Source organism: Myotis daubentonii, chromosome 3 (assembly GCF_963259705.1).
Source record: "Myotis daubentonii chromosome 3, mMyoDau2.1, whole genome shotgun sequence".
Classification (NCBI taxonomy): Eukaryota; Metazoa; Chordata; class Mammalia; order Chiroptera; family Vespertilionidae; genus Myotis; species Myotis daubentonii.
Window position 1 is genome coordinate 181,974,558 of NC_081842.1, and position 22,425 is coordinate 181,996,982.

The window sequence follows — 22,425 nt, forward strand, 5'->3', positions numbered from 1 at the left end:
CATCACATTTCGTAATTAAACTCTTATCTGTTGTAGTAGATACCTGCTGTTTTGTCAGCCCCAGACTTCCTCCTCCTTCTTTTGGTGACAGAGTTCCTGCCTTCCCTGTGGGTTACCCATTCCATGAGGCTAGGTGAGGGGGAATTCTTCAAGCCCCACCCATCACCCCTCTTCACATAGGGGTGGGTCTGCAACCCAAGCGTGGCCAATAGAGTCCCGTGCCCTCAGCCACAGGGGTTTGTCCAAGGATGGGCTCCTGGGTGAGCAGGGCAATGGAGCACTTTATTTAAGAGAGTGTATCTCCTTCTGATGAGCCTGGAACTTCAGGGCCATCTTGGCTACCAGAGGCTGCTGGAAGATGGAGCCAATAGGGAACACAGAGGTATCCCAATAGCAGTGAAAACAGCTAACACCAAGGGTACCATTCTCCACTAAAAGGGACAGGGCTCCTTGGAGAAATGGCTGACTCTAGGCGTTGGGCAGAGAAAGTATAAGACCAGCCAGAAACCAAGAAAGAGGCCTCTTGTACTGGAAATAAGGAAGGGAGCTCACGAAACAATGGGGATCTGTCACCAGGACACAAAAGCTTGCTGGAAGGGAGTCCACTGGTCAAATTGGGGGAGGTTAGAGTATCACAATAAGTCATGGCAGCAACAGATGACATAGTCCATTGAATAAACTAGGAATCCACGACTCTACATTGATGTAAATAAGTAAATGAGTAAATTGAAAGTCTGATGGGGATATTTACATGGTTTCAGAGTAGCTCCCCACATAATATTTCTGACAAAGGGGTAAACAGTGACTTTATAGAGGAGAACCTGGGCAGCCACCGTCTCACACAAGTGATTGAAATGACCATCATCAGTAATGGAGCAAGTCAAAAGCATGCGCCACCATTGCATAGCAGGCAATGAGAGAAAGGCAGCATTACTGTGCTTTTCCTGCCAGACGTGCATGGCGGGGGCGTGGTTATGAGGAAACAGACAAACCCAAACTAAGGCACAACTTACAAAACAGCTGGCCTGTAATCTGCAACGTCAGGAGATCACCATCGCCCGGCTCCCCTTGACGACCTCGCAGGCCCTGCAGCCATGGCCAGCAAGGGCTTGCCCAGCCTGAAGCAGCAAGTGGAAGGGGTTGCCCAGGATGCAACCACGGACCAGTGACCGAATCTAGCCAGGAAACCATCGACAAGACTGCTAACCAAGTCCTAACCGGTTTGGCTCAGTGGATAGAGCGTCGGCCTGCAGACTGAAGGGTCCCAGGTTTGATTTCAGTCAAGGGCATGTACCTTGGTTGCGGGCACATCCTCAGTGCTAACCAAGCCTCTGAGACTTTCTCAGGTTTTGGTGTGTGTGTTGGGGGGGGGGGGGGATGAGGCCTCCTGAAGTGACAAAAGGGAGCGATGGGTGACTCCCCTCCAAGCCCTGAGCTCAGGTCAGCTGCTGCCCCCTTGGCCGGATGCTTCATGTTCAAAAAAAGAGAAAAGACCAAGAAAGTCAAGGAAAGGCTAAGGACTGAGGAAACAAAACAGACGAGACAAAAAGGCGCAATGAGTGACTTGGAGCTGATCTCCTTTTCCAGAAAAACATTCCTGAGACAGTCAGTGACATCAGAGTGGGGTCCTGGAATGAAATGGGAGCCGTGTATAATTACTGATTTCATGATTTTGATGGTTACCTTTTGTCCTCTTTTGTAAGAAATAAAAACTAAAATTCAGGGGTGATGGGGCATCATTTGGCAACTTATCCAATCATTCACAAGTTTTATATGGTGCTTTCAACTTTTCTGCAAGTTTTTATTGTTTTAGATTTTTTAAAAAGAATGAAAGGAACTAGAGGCATTTTTCAGAGACAAATGACCAAGTTCATCACCAGTAGAATCACTAACGGAAAGTCTAAAGGACATACTTCAGGCTAAAGGTCTGAGATGCAATAAGCAATGAAGGCAAATAAAGAGGCTCATATTGGGGTTAATATAAGAGCATTAACTACATAAAATAATATTTATAGGGTTAAGAAAGAATGAATATGCATCACCAGGATGACATATAAATTGGAAGGAGGGATGAAACAGGGTTAAAGTGTTCTAATCACAGAGGACCACATCCTATATAATAAAAGGGTAATAAGCAAATTGACCCTAACAGCAGAATGACTGGGAATGTCTGGTCACTATAACACACACTGACCACCAGGGGCCATGCTCAATGCAGGAGCTGCCCCCTGGTGGTCAGTGTGCTCCCACAGGGGGAGCTCTGCTCAGCCACAAGCCAGGCTGACAGCTGCCAGTACAGAGGTGGTGGTGGGAGCCTCTCCAGCCTCCTCAGCAGCACTAAGGATGTCTGACTGCAGCTTAGGCCTGCTCCCTGCTGGCAAACGGACATCCCCCGAGGGCTCCTGGGCTACCAGAGGGATGTCTGATTGCCAGCTTAGGCCCAATCCCCTGGGGAGCAGGCCTAAGCCAGCAGGTGGTCATCCCCTGAGGGGTCCCAGACTATGAAAGGGCACAGGCCAGGCTGAGGGACCCCCCCCCCACAATGAGTGCACAAATTTTTGTGCACCAGGCCTCTGGTATTTATATAAAATGCCAAGAGGCAAATCTCTACAGACAGAGAGTAGAATAGTAGGTTCCCAGAGCTGGAGGGCATGGGTTGGTGGTGATACCTAAATTAGGTTTGGGGTTTCTTTGGGGGGTGATGAAAATGTTCTAAAATTGATTATGATTGCACAATTCTGTGCATATTTTAATAGCATTAAATTGTACACTTAAAGTGGGTAAATTTTAAGATATGTAAATTATATCTCAAGCTGGGTTTTTTTTAAAGTTCAACATGCAAAAACAAAATTTCTCTACATCATTAGCATCATCAGTACAAAATAAGAATTGTATTAGAAAATAAGATATGATTCATAATAGAAATAAAAACAATAAAATACCTAGGAATTAGCCTATTAAAAAGTGCAATAGGCCTTGGCCAGTGTGGTTCAGAGGTTAGAGCGTCGGCCCATGCACTGAAGGGTCTCAGGTTTGATTTCCGGTCAAGGGCACATACCTGGGTTGCAGGCTCCATCCCCACACTGGTAGGAGCGCATGTGGGAGATAACCAATTGATGTGTCTCACATCCATGTTTCTCTCTCTCTCTTTCCTTTGTCTCTCTCCCTCTCCCTCCTTTCCACTCTCTCTAAAAAAGCAATGGGAAAAATATCCTCGAGTGAGGATTAACAACACAAAACAAAACAGCAATACATTTTCATAGAGAGTTTTTGTTAATTCTAGTAAAGGATATCCTATATAATAAAAGGCTAATATGCAAAATGACTGAACTGTGGAATGACTGGTTGCTATGATGTGCACTGACCACCAGGGGGAAGACACTCAATGCAGGAGCTGCCCCCTGGTGGTCAGTGCACTCCCACATCGGGAGCGCCACTCAGCCAGAAGCTGGGCTCATAGCTGGCAAGCATAGCAGCAGTGGCGGGAGCCTCTCCCACTTCCGCAGCAGCACTAAAGATGTCTGACTGCCAGCTTAGGCCCACTCCCCTAAGCCATCAGTCAGACATCCCCCAAGGGCTCCTAGACTGCAAGAGGGCGCAAGCCAGGCTGAGGGACACACACCCCCTCGAGTGCACAAATTTTGTGCACCGGGCCTCTAGTATCCTATATAAAGGAAAACTTTGATAGATAAATTAATAGCATTCCAAAAAAAAATGATAGAAAAATTTTTTGAGGACCTACGCCTAGACAAAAATATTCTAAAATGTGTATGGAAGAATGAGGGCTTTACTAACAGACTCCAGGGCACGGTTTGGATGCTGTTGTCCTCAGAATAGTTTTAAGAACTTTTAAGAGGGATTCTTACCCTACCAGATATGAATACATATTTACAAAGCCATGGTAAATTTTTTTCATTGCAATATGGTATTGGTCCATGAACAAACAAAACTATTTGGGAGTATATATAAATGAAAGGAAATCTTTACAACATCAAAAACTGCTAGGAGATTAATTTACAGAACACTGGCATGTCAGAGTGAGCGCTGGTTCGAGGCAGAACCCCAAGGCTTTGCTCAGGGAGGAACCTCCAAACTCAATAGAGATGAGCTAAGCCTGCCTACTCCACGGGTTAAATGTTGACCTGAACAAAGAAATGGGGAAAAAAATGTTGACCCGAACAGCCAGGTCTGAAATTTGTCAAGAAAGAACGACGCATACATTTGGAAAAGAAGATAAAGTTAGTCGACTTGTAATCTGGACATAAAAAAAGTATTATCCTATGGAGATTATTAAAGTTAAGGGTACTGAAGTTCAGAGAGATTGAGTAGCTTGTCCCAAGTCGCCCAACAAGCAGAGGCTGAGTACTGGGTCTCTCGGGCATAATGAATATGTTGCATGTTATCCACTGAATGCCGCTCCCTTCCTCTCCCTCTCCCCCCTCCCGCCTCACAAGTCTGAATACAAGGTGCTCCCAGGACAGTGCCTGCTCTCGGGCTGTCGCCCTGGCCATACTCACGCTCAGGGACGCTGTGGAAGGCTGCGGTGCCCTTGTCAGCGGTGTTGCAGGTGGGGAACACCAGCGGGAACCGGCTCATCTCGGCGTGGGCCATCTCGCTCCAGCTCTGACTTTCCTCCAGGGGCACGGTGTGGATGGTGTTGTCCTCAGAATCCTCCTGCTGGCTGCTCAGGGTCAGGGTGGACGTGTCGCTAAAGATGAGGCTAGAGCTCAGGCTCAGGGTCTCCTTGGAGCCCATTATCAAGGTCATGCACGAGGTTGGAGAAAGGACCGAGTTGGGTCTATGGGTGCTGGAGCGCAGGCTGGTATCATCCTGGAAGCCAGGAATCAGGGCCAAGCAGGAGGCCTGAGTGACGGTCATGTTCAAATCAGACCTGGAATTGCTATTTAAAGCCACATTGATGTTTCCCTTGGAACTTGTGTTCCAGGCTGCACCAAAGGATCCTTTTGAAACAGACCCAGAAATGCCCTGGGAAACCAACTTGACGGTCTCGTTGGTGTTTGGGCTGAGGGTCCCACAGGAACCTGGAGCCCCTTTCAGGTCCAGCTTGGAGATGGTTCTTGAGCCCACACTGAGCAGGTGATTGGAGGGGGAATCCATCGAGCCTGAGGCTGGGATAAGGAGCGCTTTGGAGCATGGCCTGGAGAGGCAGTGGCCCAGAACGAGGGCTTCTCTTGAAAAGGTCCTTAAAAATGGGTTGGATTCAGACCTGGAAGGATTGGAGTTATTCTGACCCAACTCAAAAGCCTTGCTTGAGTGGGGATTGAAGGCCTCCTCAGACTTCAGCCCAGAGTGGTTGTCCGAGCTCGGACCCAGGGCCTCGCCGGAGGGGGAAGGGGTGGTCTGGAGGGCGGCTGGAGCCACGGCCCCGCTCTCATCAGGACTGGGGGTGCTATCAGACACGAGGCCAGGGGCCTCCTCAGAGACAGGACTCAGAATTGGATGAAGGTCTGGGACAAGAGCCAAGCCAGGACTCGGAGGGACATTCAGGGCAGGAACAAGGTCTGTGTCTGGGTTTGGCCCAGAGATGGTATCAGAGCCTAAACCTGGGGCCCCAGTGGAGTTGAAACTGGGTGTCTTCTTTGGGTCCTCTGTGAGGACCAGACTAGCCCTCTGACTCAGAGCCATGCCGTCTAGAGGTCTGTCAATGCCACTGCCCCCTTCTCTCCGACAGCTGGCTGTTGAGCTCCCCGCAGTGTTCCTGAGAGAGAGAAGGCAAATTCAGCCAAGCCTCACCTGTTACAATCTTTCCAAGGACCCCTGCTCTCTTTAAAATGAGGCCCCTGTGTCACTTACAAGGTTCTCCATGACCGCGCCCAGCCCACCCTTCCAGCCCCAGCCTCCACGACAAAATATTCAGTGCACTTTATTCCAATGATTCAATTAGTGGTCTCGCCCCTGCCAGACCTGAACTCCACTCGGGCAAGAACCATGCATATCTTAGTCCCTGGGGCATCCCCAGCACCTAGCACTGTGCCAAGTGCACCGTAGGAAGTCCACAAACACAGACAGATGAGGAACCTCTCCCGCCTGAGGGAGAAAAAGGGGAGGAGGAGCACCTTATTGGTCACACTGCTCCCAGCCAACCCCCAGCTTGCTAAAACTACTCTGCAAATGGCTATGGCCCAAGGTTCCCACAGCAGCCTTGGCAGAGCTGCCTGCTCCCCCTAAAAGTTTGCCTGTTCCGAGTGGGGCAGGCTACATAGAAGAGACCCTGAGACCATCGTCAAAAGCACAGCCTTGCCTCACCCAGCAGTCTGACTGCGGGGCCAACTCCCTAATCCCCACCCCCTGCACCCCACTCCACCCCCTCCCCTAGACACAGCTCACCTGCATGCATGGTGTTCCTAGGCAGGAGTGGGCCCCTGGGCGGAGACACAGAAGGAGATCAAGTCAGGTGAAGAGTGGCTTTTTCAATACTTACTGAGCAAAGCCTACAAGGCAGGCACACACACACAGAGTCCCAGAAGTTAGACATTGTTGCTGCACGATACACTTGAAGTGGCGGCCAAGGGGAGGAAGGTCACCCACCCCAGTGACCCTCAGGGCAGCCAAGACCATCTGTTTATGCCGCCCATCTGCCTACCCCCATCGCTTCCCGTTGTCTTCAGGACAGCACCCTCAATCCTTAGCAAAAGGCCATTCTGTGTCTGCCCCAACTCCCTGTTCACCCTTCTTGCCCATCCACACTCCCTTCCCCACTCAGCTCCTTTAGTTTTTCCAAGGAGTCAGGCTCCTGGGTTAAGTCTGGGCCTTCTGGCATTGGGCACCCCTTTCTCCAGCCTCCTTCCCTGGCTAGCACCCACAGCTTCACCACCTCAGGTTTCAGATCAAATGTTAAAAGCCTCCCAGGTCCCCCAGACAAGTGAGGTCCACTTGTGAGTCCCCAAGGCCTCTGGTCCACTTCCCCCTTCTCGGCACACAGCATCTGGTTCCCCCACTGGACAATACGATCCCTAAGAGTCTGGCACACAGTAAAGGTTCAACAAATAAGCTTGCTGTTCCATCCTCTTATCTCTTCTTCATTCGCCCAGCCATTCTCCCACTAGCTGATTTGATCACTTATTCATTCATTATTAATTCATGCACTCACTCACTGAATCATTTGTTCCACAAACTTTGCTGTGCATCTTTATAACTTGGCTTTGGAAAGACCATAGATTTGGAGTCATGCTGTCCCGGGTTCAAATCCCACCTCATCCTCTTACTAATATTAGTGAACTTGGGTAATAAGGGACTTCCCCCCTCTGACCCCCTCTTCCCTGTCTCTAAGATGGGAGCACAGAGCCTGCCGCCTGGGGTCATTCACACAGCCACCTCACACAGCCACCGAAGGCCTTCTAGAATGGTTGCTAGGTGTTCTGTGCCTCCCGCCAGGCACTGGGCAGAGAGGAGGAAAGCCGGTTGTGCGGTGGGGAAAGTGAGGCGGAGCACAGGGGGAGCTGCCTTCATTCCCAGCAAGCAGTTCGTGCACAGCCTTGCGTCCTGCCTCAGGAGCAGGAAAGGCTCACTCACCATCGGCACCAGAAGCACTTTTACCCTGAAGCTAATTCAGTTTAAAATGCCAGGGCTCCTTGTCTGCAACCCCTTTACAAAGGGGCCGTGCTTAATTTTGCATTCACAATGTTGTCTTCTTTAACTTAAAGGGGAGTCTCGTAATTATAAAAAAAAAACAAAAAACACTTTAGGCTCCAAAAAGCCCTGGATCGTCCCTTGATCTCCCCTTCCACCTGTGCACGCGCGCGCGCACACACACACACACACACACACACACACACACACACACCGTGGTTATCAAAGAGAGGATTTTCAACCTAGAAAAAATAGGAGCCAGATCCAGCCCGGAGAGTGAATAAGGTGCTGGAAAGCCTAGCTGGTGTGGGCTGTGGGAGAGTGTGACCTGTACCCTCTGACACAGCAGATGCACAAGACCAGGTCACTGGGCGGAAACCACAGGTCTCAGTCCTGGCTGCCTCTCCCCCTTCCATGAGAAAAGAGCAGCTCTCTCCCCACACGCACACACTTTCTCCTATTCCTTCAACCCCCTCCATCCTGCAGGGACCTCAGAGCAGCCTGACCGTTACTGAGGCAGCCCACATTTGCCCTCCATTAAAGGGTCATGTGTGCCCAGTCAGGTGTGGCTCAGTTGGTTGGAATGTCATCCTGTGTACCAGAAGGTGGCAGGTTCAGGAAGGCAACCATAATCTCTCTCTCTCTCTCTCTCTCTCTCTCTCTCTCTCTCTCTCTCTCTCTCACAGGTGTGGCTCAGTTGGTTGGAATGTCATCCTGTGTACCAGAAGGTGGCAGGTTCAGGGAGGCAACCATAATATCTCTCTCTCTCTCTCTCTCTCTCTCTCTCTCTCTCTCTCTCTCAGTCAATTACATCTAAATCAATTAAAAAGGCCCAACCAGTGTGGCTCAGTTGGTTGAGCATGGTCCCCTGCACCAAAAGGTTACTAGTTTGATTCCTGGCCAGGGCACATGCCAGGGTTTCCAGTTCAATCCCCAGTAGGGGGCGTGTGGGAGGAAGCCGATTGATGATGTTTCTCTCTCATCGATGTTTCGATCTCTCTCACCCTCTCCCTTTCTCTCTCTAAAAATAAAATAAAATAAAAACATTTTAAAAGATTTTTTTTTAAAGGCCACTGTGCATTGAAAGGAGTGATGGTTCTTGAGGGACCTGGGTGGGTCCCAGGGGAGCGAAAGGAACTCACTACTGTCTTGACAGCCACATGCTACCTTTTGGCCTTTGCTCCAAAGCCAGGGCCGCAAACGGGGAGGGCAGAGGACGGCCATAAAACAGCCAGTCCTGCCCATGATTGGAGAATCATTGGCTGATTCCCATCCTGTCTTCCCCACCTCAGGGAGCCCTCCAGCCCTTGCTGGTCCCTCAGGAGGAGACGCTCTCAGTGGGTCTTCCAGTTCCTCGCTGAGAACACGATTATGAGGTGGATGGGCCCAGAATGTTAGGCACTCGTGTGAGTATGTGTACACACACGCATGCCAGTGCACACATACATCTGGCATGAGGACACCTCAGATCTAGACAATCCAAACCAGAACGTGCCATCTTTTCCCCAGATTGGATTCTTCTATTCTCTTCCACTGAAAGAAACTGGCACCACTATCCAAGCCAGAAACAGTATCATCCTTGACAGCTCTCTCCCTCACTTGCTGCATTTGATTTAGCCGAGTTCTGCTCATTCTGGCTCCAGAAAAGTTCCTAAATATCTTCCCATGGATATCAGATGGATAGATAGATGATGGATGGATAGATAGATAGATAGATAGATAGATAGATAGATAGATGATAGATGATAGATAGATAGATAGATAGATAGATAGATAATAGATAGATCTAATATTCCCATGTCTCTCTCACTACTGCCAGACCCCAGTGAAGCCCCCATTGCCTCGGAGCTGGTTTTGGAATTGCCCTCTCCCCTCTTGACAATGGTCCCAAATTGAGCCACAAAGATCTTCCTTTAAAATTTCTTTCAACACAAATCGGTAGTTACAAAATAGTCACAGGATATAAAGCATAAGGAATACGGTTAATAATATTGCGATAACTCTGTATGGTGCTTCCAGGTCATCTGCCTTCTCTTTCCCAGGTCGATGATGCTCCCTTCCTGGTCTTCTCACTCTCTTCTCCTTCCCCTGCCCCCAATTCCCACCCACCACTCTCTGAGAACTTGAAAGTCTAAACTTTCTCCATGAGGCTTGAGCTGCTGATGGGAAGTTGAATGTGTTACCTCCACCTGGGGCATCCACATGGTAATGGAAAATGTATCTGTAAGCCAAAGGTATGAAGTTCTAACTGTGGAATTATAGCCAGAGGGGAGAGAGGTCTACCCAGGGGGTGGGGTCTAGGTGGTAACCTGTGGACTGTGAAGGCCCTCACCCCGGGGACTCTCCCAGAGCCACCTCTCAGCTTACCTAGGCTCCCTGAGCCCAGCCCGGTATCACCGTCTTTGTGAGGTCACCAGGACTCAGGAGTTCCCAGCCAATGGGGCCCTGGCACTGAAGGGAGAAGCAGCTAGGTGTTCTGAGACAGGCTGGTGAGCCAGGCGAGTGGAATAGGGAAACAACACATAGTTAAAGGGCCAAGCGGTTTACAGCCATCTAGTAAATCACAAAAGCCTATCTTTCCTAACCAAGGACACTTAAGAGTAAATGGTTTACACATCTCCTCCCAACCAGAGGATAAATAGCTTAAATTACTCAGGGAGATAGATAGCAGATATCCAATTAGTGCCATTTGTGCCAGCCACACCCAAGGACAATGAAGTTAAGGGAATAAATCTCATTTTGCCCCATCAGCATAAAGCTGATGAATATTCTATTGAGATCAGCCCCTAAGATCTCTAATATATATGTACTAGTGGCCTGGTGCACGGATTTGTGCACATTGAAAGACAATTAATTAGAAGGTGGCCTGTCTGTCTCGCCCAGACCCGCCCCACAGCCAACCGCTGCCCACACCTAGGGTGGCACCATCGCTCAAAGGGCTTCTGCGGAGTAAGCAGGATCCCTCTGGCAGGTGGGGTGCCTCGGCCTGGCCTGTGAGGATTGGGCCGAAACTGTCCCTCTGACATCCCACAAGGGGTCCCGGAGTGTGAGAGGGCACTCTGCAAAGTTGCTGTCATACAGGGTGGAACGCAAACGCAAGCGTGCAGTAAACCAGATTCAGGGCGAACAGTGCCCCCGCAACAACATAACCCACGGCCAAAGGTGGAATCGTGCAGCCCCTTGAGGAATCAGGCTTCCTCCTCTCTGGTTTTGGGGTGTATCACCTGAGAACCACTGCTGCCAAGTCACTGCCAAGAGCTCAGCAGCTCTTGCATTGAGCGTCTGCCCCCTGGTGGTGTGCATCATAGCAACCAGTCAGATGGGTGGACACTTAGCATATTAGCCTTTTATATATATGGACTAGAGCAGGGGTCAGCAAACTCATTAGTCAACAAAGCCAAATATCAACAGTACAATGATTGAAATTTCTTTTGAGAGCCAAATTTTTTAAACTTAAACTGTATAGGTAGGTAGATTGTTATTAACACGTTGCGTACCGCATAGAATTCTCTAAGACATACGCCAGGGACCGCACGTTTTCGGGCAAACTGCACGTTATTTAAATCACCATAATGCACTTTAGGTGTTGTTTTTCAATAATTATAACATTTTTATTTACAAAAACAAACAATTAAAGCTCCTAGTACTTTTTTAACGTATGGCACTGCGTAAAACATTTTCCTCTATGAAGAGGGACCAAACAAAATTTACATAAGTATCTAGATTCGCTCCTTTTTCCATGGGCGTGAAAAACAAGAACGCTCGTGAGCAGTCCTTAACAGATGGCGCGCAAAACACGAGAAAACTCCTGAGTGGTACAAAATGTGTTAACTTAATTAGGGTACTCCTAAGCTGGCCTTTGCTAAGAACGTCCTCAATCTGATTGAGGTATGTTTGCTGAGGTCGACCCCTTCCAACTCTCCCGTCCACATTCATCTTGTATACTTGTTTTGCAGTGGTAGGCAAACTGCGGCTCACGAGCCACATGTGGCTCTTTGGCCCCTTGAGTGTGGCTCTTCCACAAAATACTGACTTTTGCGCATGGGCCACGAAGTTTCAATCGCACTGTACATGCGTGCCCGCATGTGGTATTTTGTGGGAGAGCCACACTCAAGGGGCCACAGAGCTGCATCTGGCTCGTGAGCCGCAGTTTGCTGACCACTGGACTAGAGGCTTGGTGCACAGATTCTTGCACCAGTGGGGTCCCTCAGCCTGGCCTGTGCTCTCTCACAATCCGGGACCCCTTGGGGATTCAGACTGCTGGTTTCAGCCCGATCCCCATGGCCAGGCCAAGGAACCCTAGTATACACCTAAAATCTTTGGTTAATCTCTTCCCACCCTCTCCCCTCCCCTCTTCCCTCTGAGATTCATGAGTCTGTTCCATGTTTCCATGCCTGTGGTTTCTGCTCCGGCATTGAGCATCTGCCCCCTGGTGGTCAGCGTGCATCATAGCTACCAGATGGTCAGCCGGTCAGCCAGTCGCTTAGGCTTTTATATATATACTCGAGGGGCCCAGTGCACAAATTCGTGTACTTTGAAAGGACCTGTGGGCCGCAAGGCTGCAGTAGGCACAAGGGCAGGTCTCAGCCCATCCTCCACGCCCCCGCCCGGTCCCTCCTGCCGCGGCCCCGGTCCTATCTGCTGGCAGCCCTGCTCCCGCCACCACCACCACCACCGCTCCCACGCACTGACAGCGCCGGCCCCACTCACACCCACCGGAGCAATTGGCCAGCGCCAGCAGCGGGTGCAAGTGGGGCCGGCACCATCAGTGGGTGTAAGCGGCGGCGGCTGCCTTAATCGCCCCTCAAGAGCAGGGGGAGGTGGATAAGTTCTCAGGGGTAATCAGGGTCAGCAGCCGCCGCTCACACCTGCTGATGGTGCCGAGTGATTGGGACCAGTGCTGGGCACGGGCAGCAGGTGTGGGAAGGGCCGGCGCTGGCAGTGGGTGTGAGTGGCAGCTCCAGCGCTCGCAGTGGGTGTGAGTGGCAGCTCCAGTGCTGGCAGTGGGTGTGAGTGGCAGCTCCAGCGCTGGCAGTGGGTGTGAGTGGCAGCTCCAGTGCTGGCAGTGGGTGCGAGCAGGGCCAGAGCCGCAGCAGGTGCGAGCATCGGGTGGAACTGTAGAGCACAGGAGCAAAGAATTTTCAGTAACCACCAGAGGCTCGCCCCAATGACAGCGACCAGTGCCATGCCTTGGTCTGGCACCCCCACTCACTTGCTCCACCATCCCACGGCGGCCAATGCCCGCCATGTTCCGCACACACCCCCTGGTGGTCGGCGCACATCATAGCGACTGGTTGTTTGGTTTTTTCCGGTGGTTCCGCAGTTCGTTCTATTTGCATATTAGCCTTTTATTATATAGGATATAATAGATTTCAGAGAGGAAAGGAGAGGAAGAGAGAGATAGAAACATCAATGATGAGAATCATTGATTGGCTGCCTCCTGCACACTCCCTACTGGGGATCAAGCCCACAACCCGGGCATGTGCCCTTGACCAGAATCAAACCTGGGACCCTTCAGCCCGTAGGCCTACTTTCTATCCACTGAACCAAACCAGCTAGAGAAACTCCCAGCTTTAAAACCCTCAAGAAGTTCTCGCTTCAGCAGCACAGATACTAAAATTGGAACAATACGGAGGTTAGCATGGCCCCTGCACAAGGATGACACACAAATTTGTAAAGTTTTCCATACTTAAAAAAAAAAAAAACCTCAAGCGGCAGGACCCAGCACGCTCTCCCCACAGGACACACCTGCACCTTTCTGGTCCCCCTCTCCTTACCCTCAGGCACGTTGCCGTTTTCTTTCCCTCTCCTAAGCTTCAAGGGCCCTTCTTTTGCTTCTGTAACTGGTTTCCTGAGCCCATTTCTTCTGTGGCTCCCTTCTACCTCTGTATTTGAGTTCTTGGCTCTGAATCTTTCTTTGCTGAACTCACGAACCAAGGTCCATCGGTTGCAGGCTCAAACCCCAGGCCCCAGTCAGGGTGCCTGCAGGAGGCAACCAATTGATGTGTCTCTCTCATCATTGATGTTTCTATCTCTCTCTCCCTCTCCCTTTCTCTCTGAAGTCAATACAAATATATATATTTTAAAAGAACTGAGACCCTAGCCGGTTTGGCTCAGTGGCTAGAGCGTCGGCCTGCATACTGAAGGGTCCTGGGTTCAATTCCGGTCAAGGGCACATCCCTGGGGTGTGGGCTCGATCCCCAGGAGGGGGCATTCAGGAGGCAGCTAATCAATTATTCTCTCTCATCATTGATGTTTCTCTCTCTCCCCCTTCCTCCCTGAAATCAATAAATATATATATATATTTTTTTTTAAAAAGAACCAAGGTACAGTTTCATCACCAACATCACTGGTTACACTTCCAAGGATCTATCTTCAGACCCTCCACCACTGCCTGGAAATGACCTCACTCAAGTGAAGACAGAATTCCTTGATCTGTGCCCAAGCCTCTCCATATAAAAGCCCCGCTGACTTTATGCCTCTGTTTGCCTGGGTCTCAGGAGCATGAAGGCTTGGGGTGCAGCAGACCTGATGTGGAGTCCCATGCATAGGGGGGTGAGGGCAAAGAGCGTCCCAACCAGGGAGTCTGTGAGGAGGTAAAGGACTGGCCCAAAGCAGGAGCTAGGACGCTGCCTGGGGTGTCTCACCTTCCTCCTCCTCCACCCTGCCTCCCACCCCCGGCACAGGTAAAGGTGGAGCAGGAAGGGAATGAGGGCGGGCTGGGAGACTCCGAAGTGAAACCTAGATTCCATGATAAGGACGAGCAATAACTAAGCTAATTAAGATTACCTACGACTAGATAGAAAAACGTCACTGGGCCCTGGCCAGTGTGGCTCAGTGATTGGAGCATCGACCAGAGCAATGAAGTCACATGTTTGAGTCCCTGTCAAGGTCACAAACCTGGGTTGCAGGTTCAATCCCAGGCCCTGGTTGGGAGTCAAGGTAAGTGCAGGAGACAACCAATTGATGTGTTTCTTTCACATTGATGTTTCTCACTCCCCGCCCCCCCCCCGCCCTCCCCCTCCCCGCTTCCTTCCATTCTCTCTAAAAATCAATGGAAAAATATCCTCTGGTGAGGATTAACAACAAAAATGTCACTGGGCACCACCCAAAACAATAATGTAATTGTCCACTAAGTTTTATTCCCAGTTATCCCATCGTGAAATCTCAGAGTAGTCTGCGTACGTCATGTAATATTCTGAGCTCTTCTGCCACACGAAGTCCCCATCACTGGGCACCTCAGCGTTTGACAGTGTAGATGTGAGAAATCTCCGAACCTGTAGAAAATTTTTGTAAGAGTTTATCTGAGCCCAAAGTGGTGACATATGCGGGGGAGCAAGATCTCAAATGCTCCAGAGAAAAAGTTTGGAGTTTCTTTATGAATTTGAAATTCAGGAGAGAATGTAAGCAAGAATGGGGAAGGCAAGGTAGGAACTGGATTACAGGATAGTTAAGTTTATTTGTTCTCTCTCGTTTTTTTAAGAAAGTAGGAAGGAATTTTATTGTCAAAACAAGTAAGAGACGTGAGCATAACAGAAGACACAAATAATTAATTATTTGTTGGCACGTGAAAGAGAAGCCCTGCCCCGCAGAACTGCCCTGGAGGCACCACAGTAGGAAGTGCCTCTTGCCCAGCCAGTGTGGCGCAGTGGTTGAGCATCAAGGTTCGATTCCCAGGCAGGGCACATGCCCCGGTTGTGGGCTAAACCCCTGGTGTGAGACATGCAGGAGGCAACCGGTCAATGATTCTCTCTCATCATTGATGTTTCTATTCTCTCTCTCCCTCACCCTTCCTCACTGAAATCAATAAAAATATTTTTTAAAAAAAAAAGAGAAACCGGCTCTGCCCAACAGCCAGAGCCAGGGCTCCGGTCTCCACGCAGGAGAAGGGTCCCTGCCAAGCCTGGCTTTTCTTCACGCCCAGATCTCAAGCAGAGTTTAGGTCCCTGCACCAACAAGGCTGGAGCACACAGCACCAGCCGCCGAGAGGGCCAGAAACTAGTCAGTGAGCACCTCTGCTCCCCGACTGGTCCATGCCCTCGCTGACCCTGGTAAAGGAATCAAGAAGCCTTGGTCTGGCCCTAACTGGTTTGGCTCAGTGGATAGAGCGTCAGCCTGCGGACTGAAAGGTCCCGGTTCGATTCCGGTCAAGGGCATGTACCTGGGTTGCGGGCACATCCCCAGTGGGAGGTGTACAGGAGGCAGCTGATCGACGTGTCTCTCTCATCAGTGTTTCTAACTCTCTATCTCCTCTCCCTTCCTCTCTGTAAAAATCCATGATATTTAAAAGAAAAAGAAAAAAAGAAGAAGCCTTGGTTTGGGGGGGTTGGCGTGGGGAGGGGGGCCTTGGTGGGGGGGGGTGGCGTGGGGAGGGGGGCTTTGGTTTGGGAGCAACACAAACATTTTCTACCTCGTAAGCAATGACCGAGTTCTTGTCTAGGCTAAAAATGCAAAAATTGTTGATGAGGCCCCCCACATCACTGCTGAGAGTATTTAGTCTAACTTTAAATTAAAGCAATGCACGATGGCTTCTTCCACACAAGGACAAGCTTTGCACTAATGTTTCTCAAAAATCAACTATGCCTCCAGTTCTAGCCCCAGGTTAAGAGGTTTAGAAACAAAAAACCCAAACCATCCCTATGTCAGAGCCAGGGTAATAAAGGAAGTGGGTGCCAGACACCCTGTCTTCAGAGTCATTGGAAGAGAAAGCTCTAGAAGCCGGTGGGTGTGAGCACATTCAAGTCATGGGGTTTGAGATTGTGGGTCCGAAGTGGTTGCTTCTTCCCTCCCATCGCTGGGAGGTCCATCTTGGGTGGCGTGAAGGTTGCTGGCTCTTCCGCCATCGGACGGCCTGCATGCGCTTCAGTTCCACTGGAGGCTTCTGGGCTCCTCCGTAGGGCTGGTGGCAATGCCTCCAGATCAGACTTCTGGAGGGATCTTGGTCCAAAGAGGCTGAATGTATCTGCTGAGTTTCTGTCTCTATGTCCACTTCCAGAATCCATGGTGCTAAGATTTAGGGCCCGGGAAGGCTGTGGAAGAGCCAGAAGAGACCAGCCTCCTACTTGGGATGGAGCCCGAAACCCAGGCATGTGCCCTTGGCCGGAATCGAACCTGGGACCCTTCAGTCCGCAGGCTGGTGCTCTGTCCACTGAGCCAAACCGGCCAGGGCACACAGTATCTAGTTTCCCAACTAGACAAAAAGGTCCCTTCCTCTCTGAAATCAATTAAAATATATTTCAATAAATAAATACATTTAAAACCATGATAATTTCTTTTTTCCATTTTTTCTGAATTCTCCCATATCTTCTTGTACCACTTTTATAAGGGGAAAAGATGAGCTTTTATTTTTTCCCTAAGGGATCCTACCCGTCCTTCAAGGTCCAGTTCACACGCGTGCCTCCCAGCTGCCTTGGCCAGGGCCCGACTCTGGGGAGCAGACCCCAGCTAGTGGGTGCCGAATGTTCATAAGCTGGAATAAGGAACAACCACCTTTCCTGAGATCATTCTAGGCTGCTTTCCCCCATACTCACGGGCTTCCCTATGGAGGAGGAGAGAAGGAGATGCTGCCTCACAGAAGCTGGGGGCCTCTCAGGGCCCAGTGGGCAGAACCTCCTGCAGCACCAGCCCCAGGGGCTGCCCCACATCTGAGATATTGGTGCTTCCTGACATCCTCCTTATCTGTCAGGGAATGGGCGCGCAGTAACCCAGGTAACAGATCCTGGGGCTCAAACCTCAGGCAGCTGATCAATTCTTTCATCATTGAGCATTTGGTTGTTCTGAGCAGAATGGTGTGGGAAGTCACGTGGCTCTGTGGGGCCTGGGGTTGGGCAGTGCTAAAACAGGAAGGCCAGGGCGCTAGAAAAAGTTGGGCCTTCTCAAGCCATTTTTCCATACCAGCTTCCAGAGTCACCCTCCAAAATGCAAAGCTAAGTGCATCTCGTGTCAAAAGACGAATTCCATCTGCCTGCGTAAACTTGAGGTCTAATTAGCTTGATTAAGCAATTCGTGCATCAGCTGCAGCCATTCAAGCAATTAGAGAAGGGAGCTCCTAGGGCAGTGATGGTGAACCTTTTGAGCTCGGCATGCCAGCATTTTGAAAAACCCTAACTTAACTCTGGTGTCGTGTCACATATAGAAATTTTTTGATATTTGCAACCATAGTAAAACAAAGATTTATATTTTTGATATTTATTTTATATATTTAAATGCCATTTTACAAAGAAAAATCAACCAAAATAATGAGTTCGTGTGTCACCTCTGATATGTGTGTCATAGGTTCGCCATCACTGTCCTAGGGGGTTGTACAAAATGGAAGGTTTTTTTGGGCAAAAAAAGGGTGGGACTCAGACTTTAAAAGAGTGGATTATTTCAGGTGAAGTGGATTATTTCTTAGGGGAAGGCAGGAGATCTTAGTAGGAAGGCTTGATAGGCAGCAGGGTGGGGAAAGGGAGCTATTAGGGAAAGAAAAGAAGGGATTATTTCGGGGCCATGATCTTTGAGGAAAAGGGAGGGGGTTTCATCAAGCAGACTGCCTCTAGGGCAGTGGTTCTCAACCCTCTGGCCCTTTAAACACAGTTCCTCATGTTGTGACCCAACCATAAAATTATTTTCGTTGCTACTTCGTAACTGTAATGTTACTACTGTTATGAATCATAATGTAAATATCTGATATGCAGGATGGTCTTAAGCGACCCCTGTGAAAGGGTCATTCGACCGCCAAAGGGGTCGAGACCCACAGGTTGAGAACCGATGCTCTCTAGGGAAGGGGTCCTCAAACTATGGCCCGCAGGCCACATGCAAATACAAATACTGTATTTGTTCCCGTTTTGTTTTTTTACTTCAAAATAAGATATGTGCAGTGTGCATAGGAATTTGTCCATAGTTTTTTTTTAAACTATAGTCCGGCCCTCCAACGGCCTGAGGGACAGTGAACTGGCCCCCTGTTTAAAAAGTTTGAGGACCCCTGCTCTAGGGGAATGGAGAGGGCCCGGGTGACAGATGACCTTACTTACAGGTGCTTGACCAGAAAATTCCATACTGGTTGATTAAGATTTAATGTTTCTGGGAAAGGTTGACATTACAGTTACATCGGGTATTACATCTAGGTTTGGTACCGAGGACTTCCAGCATGAGTGACGTTATTGGGGGCCGTGGTTTTCTGCTTAACACCTGCTTATCTCATAGGCGAAGGCTCCCCGTCACCTCCAGGTGTGTGGCAGGCTGTTAGGCAGACATGAGCACAGCAAGGACAATGGGCCAGGGACCCACAGAAGGTCACCAGGTTGGAAAGCCCTGAGTGCCTAGCAATGGGCAAAACTGGGAGAACAAAGACCTTGCCCCAAGGTGACCTTTCCTCCCCTGGCTATCGCTCGCCATGCGGGTTAGGCCCCCTCACCTTTCATGTCGCCGGTCATGTGGTTTGGACCACATGTCGCTAGTCACGTGGTAGATCCCCTTAGAGGAGGAACAAGGGGGCCTGGAAATAGCCTTGTGGGACCCCCCACACCCCCCCCCCACACACACACACACAGAAGCCCTTGCACAACCACTCCCTTAAGCATTAAGCCCTAGAGATGACATCTAGGCCTCAGCTGTGATTCAGCTCCAGGCCCAGAAAAGCAGCAAAACCAGAGGGAGCTACACCACAGCTGACCAGCTGCACTGATTAATGACTCCCTCCCCTAGCAGGGACCAATCAGTGGAAGCCAGGAGCCTGAGGGGACACCCCTGGAAAGCTAATGAATATTCCACTGAGACCCTCCCTGGGACCGTCCTAAACTCTCCACCTCTGGGGAGCAGATAAAAGCCTTCAAAATAAAGAACCCAATCTGAGTTCTCTTTAGAGAGCAGGGTCGCCTTTCCCCGCCCCCTCCCCCCAGGCATGTTTCCTTGCCTTTCTCTTAAACTCAAAGAGCCCTTCCTTTGCCTCTGTAGCTTGTTTCCCGACCCCATTTCTTCTACAGCTCACTTCTACATCTGTGACTTTCTCTATAGTTTGAGTCTCGGCTCAGAATTCTTAGCCAGAACTCATGTACCGATTGCAAACCGAGGTCCGTCTGACTCCACCAGTCTTACACCTGGTGCTGTTTAACCACCAACAGTTGGCACCAAGTTCGCTATTGGGGCAACCCAGGCCGGCTCACCTCCCAGAGCACCCCTGTTGGTGTGAGTAGTTAGACATGGTTGGGTTGGATGGCCTGGGGAGCTGAACCCAATGGGGCTTGCTTTACTAGGCAGTTGCAGCATTGCCCCACCAAAGGGCTTCACACCCTCCCTCCCCTGGCTTTTCCATCTCCCAGGGCACAGTAGGTCCACTCACCCAGACTTGGGGGGGGAGGGCGGAGGAGTGAACAGTAAAGGGGAAATTCCTCTGCTGGGTGCATGTGCAGTAGAAGCCACGCTGGCACAGGGGAGGTGCTCCCACTAGGAGGCGTGGGCAGCAGGAACTAAGGGGCAGAGCTTAGCCTGGAGAAAGGATCAGATTGGATGAGGGAGACAGACCCCAGGAGATCTAGGAAATGGGTTGTGAGGGGAAGGACCCCACCCAAGCACAGGAGGGATTGGGAAATGGACGGGTTATTTTGAAAGGGGGCCTGGTCCTTCCCAAACCCCAGATAATATAATCCCAGCTTAACAAAGAGCGTGCGCGCTCTCTGCCTTTACATGCGCTTGGCCGTGCACTCACGTGCTCTCTCTACATAGCGGGCACCTGGGCCCAGCCGCTGCCTGGGGTCTGGCAGCCACGCAGACTCCAACTGCAGGCCTGGGCGCAGCACCAGCCGAAGCACCGCCGGGAGCGAGCGGCCTGAGCCGGCCCGATGGGGACAGCACAGCCTGGCCTGGAAGTTCTGGACGCCGGCCCTATTTCTGGGCCGGTGCAGACCATACTGGACTTGGCCACAGGAGGCATGGACCTGAAGCCGAGACAGGCCTTTGTGTTTGCTCCAACTTCAGGAAACCTGAAGGGGCCACATGCTGACCTGACAAGGTCAGGGGAGGCCTGCGTGGCGGTCTTGCAAACTCAGAGGATGGTCTGAAATTAAACTTTAACTAAAGCAGTTATGGTGGGCAGTTACGTCCTAGGCCGGTATCTTCACTGACAAGGTCAACCTTTACCTTAACTGAGCCTATCTGTCTTTTTGCATCTATGATAACATACACTTGAAATGTCTGGGTAACTTGTAACGTCCCTTTTTCTGGAGCTTCTTGGGGCACAACCAAATACGCTGGGCTCCAGGACAGATACCACAAATTCCTTCTTTATTGTTAGGTCGGAGAGAGCCCAGGATCAGATACATGCACACATGTGATGAGACAATGGACTTCCCCTGGAATTTCTCACAGATCAACGTGCCAGACACAGATACTGGCTTCTCCATGACCCCCTGCAGCTGAAACTTCCTCAACGGAGTACCTCAGCTCATGTCCCTGCCCCTCACCCAACCGCAGTATAAGAAAAGCGCCCCCCTCCCTGTTGGTGTGAATCCACGTGCCCTGTCCTGGGGGTACGTGGGTCTCCCGGGGACGCAGAATAAACCTTCTCCTTTCCTTTCTTCTCTGATTCACTGGACTCTATTTCTTGTGCCTCCTCCTGAGCCACCTAACCTAACACTTATCATGTTAATTGATCCTGCATCCACCTAAGTATGTGTCCATCATTTTACTTTTTATCCAATCCCAGGGGTTTCCCCTGCTTAGCTTTATCCCCCCTCCTTAACCGATCACCAGTGAATTTCATGTCACCCACCTACGTCCCTCCTTTGATTGCAATGTATAAATACAAATGTAACCCGCCATTCTCCGGAGCACTATCTCCATTCATTGAGGTTCTGCTTCCCAGCATATGTCGACAGTTTGGCTCAGATAAACTCACAAAAATTCTTTACAGGTTTTAATGTGTGTTTTTTCGTTAACAAACCTTACCACTCACCACATCCTCCCACGCATGGTCCCCAAAATGCTTTTCTTACACCACAGCCAGGACCCTATTTCCAACGGCAACACCCCAGTCACACTGCACTGCTCATGTCCCCCAGCAAGCCCTGGTCTTCCTTCCCTGGCCTCTGACCCTCATGATTCCCCAAGGTCTCCATGACTCCCCTGAAAGTCACCCCACCCAGCCAGATGGTTGGGGCTTCTCCTCTGAGCTCCTAACTCCCTGTGTCTCTTTAATCCATCATGCCCCCCACACTGGGCCCTGACATTGTACACCCTTACAGGCTGAGCCCCTCCAGCAGCACCGCCTCCATACACCCCCCCATTTCTTCTCTCCCACCATAGGTCATGGGCAGCAGCTGGGTCCCCAGAGCCTAGCACAGGGCTCAGAACCTTAATTGGTTGTCTGTCTCCGGAGGAGATGTGTCACTGGCAGCCTGGAGTCTGCCTCAGAGCTGTTCCTCCTGCCAAAAGCCAGAGCCGGATCAAGTCCCTCTTCCCTAAGACACAGCCGGCAGAGCCCTCAGAACCCAGAGGGGAGTGGGTTGGCGGGGGGAAGGGCAACACACACCCTACTGGGAGGAAAGACCAGGCCCCTATCCCCACCCTGCTGCTGACCCACCCCTCTTCCCTTAGCTGAAAAGGGGGGTGATGCTGCCTCCCCTTTAAGAGTGTCTCCATCTAAATAAACAAGCAACTCTAATACAAAGGCTGTTTGCCCAGCCAGGGTGGTTCAGTGATTGAGCCTCGACCCATGAACCAGGAGGTCATGGTTCAATTCCCTGGTCAGGGCACAGGCCGGGGTTGTGGGCCTGAACTCCAGTAAGGGGCAGCCAATCAATGCTTCTCTCTCATCAATGTTTCTATCTCTCTCTCCCTCTCCCTTCCTCTTTCTGAAAT

The 22,425-nt window shown here is 50.5% G+C and overlaps 1 protein-coding gene and 1 non-coding gene across 2 annotated transcripts in view; one reads left to right on the top strand and one right to left on the bottom strand.

The window, feature by feature from the left end:
- MROH7 (maestro heat like repeat family member 7) overlaps positions 1–6,389 on the bottom strand; it is a 37,760-nt gene extending 31,371 nt beyond the window's left edge. Inside the window, exons 1-2 of the mRNA XM_059686091.1 lie at positions 6,349–6,389; positions 4,518–5,719 (exon numbers count right to left, since the gene is read on the bottom strand). Of these exons, the coding sequence (XP_059542074.1) occupies positions 4,518–5,646 (1,129 nt within the window). The 5' untranslated portion in view covers positions 5,647–5,719; positions 6,349–6,389. The remainder of the gene's footprint in view (positions 1–4,517; positions 5,720–6,348) is intronic.
- Positions 6,390–13,179: 6,790 nt separating this feature from the next.
- On the top strand, positions 13,180–13,283 carry LOC132232086 (U6 spliceosomal RNA). Its single transcript, XR_009452246.1, has one exon. It is a non-coding gene; the product is annotated as a U6 spliceosomal RNA (small nuclear RNA).
- Positions 13,284–22,425: the final 9,142 nt, after the last annotated feature.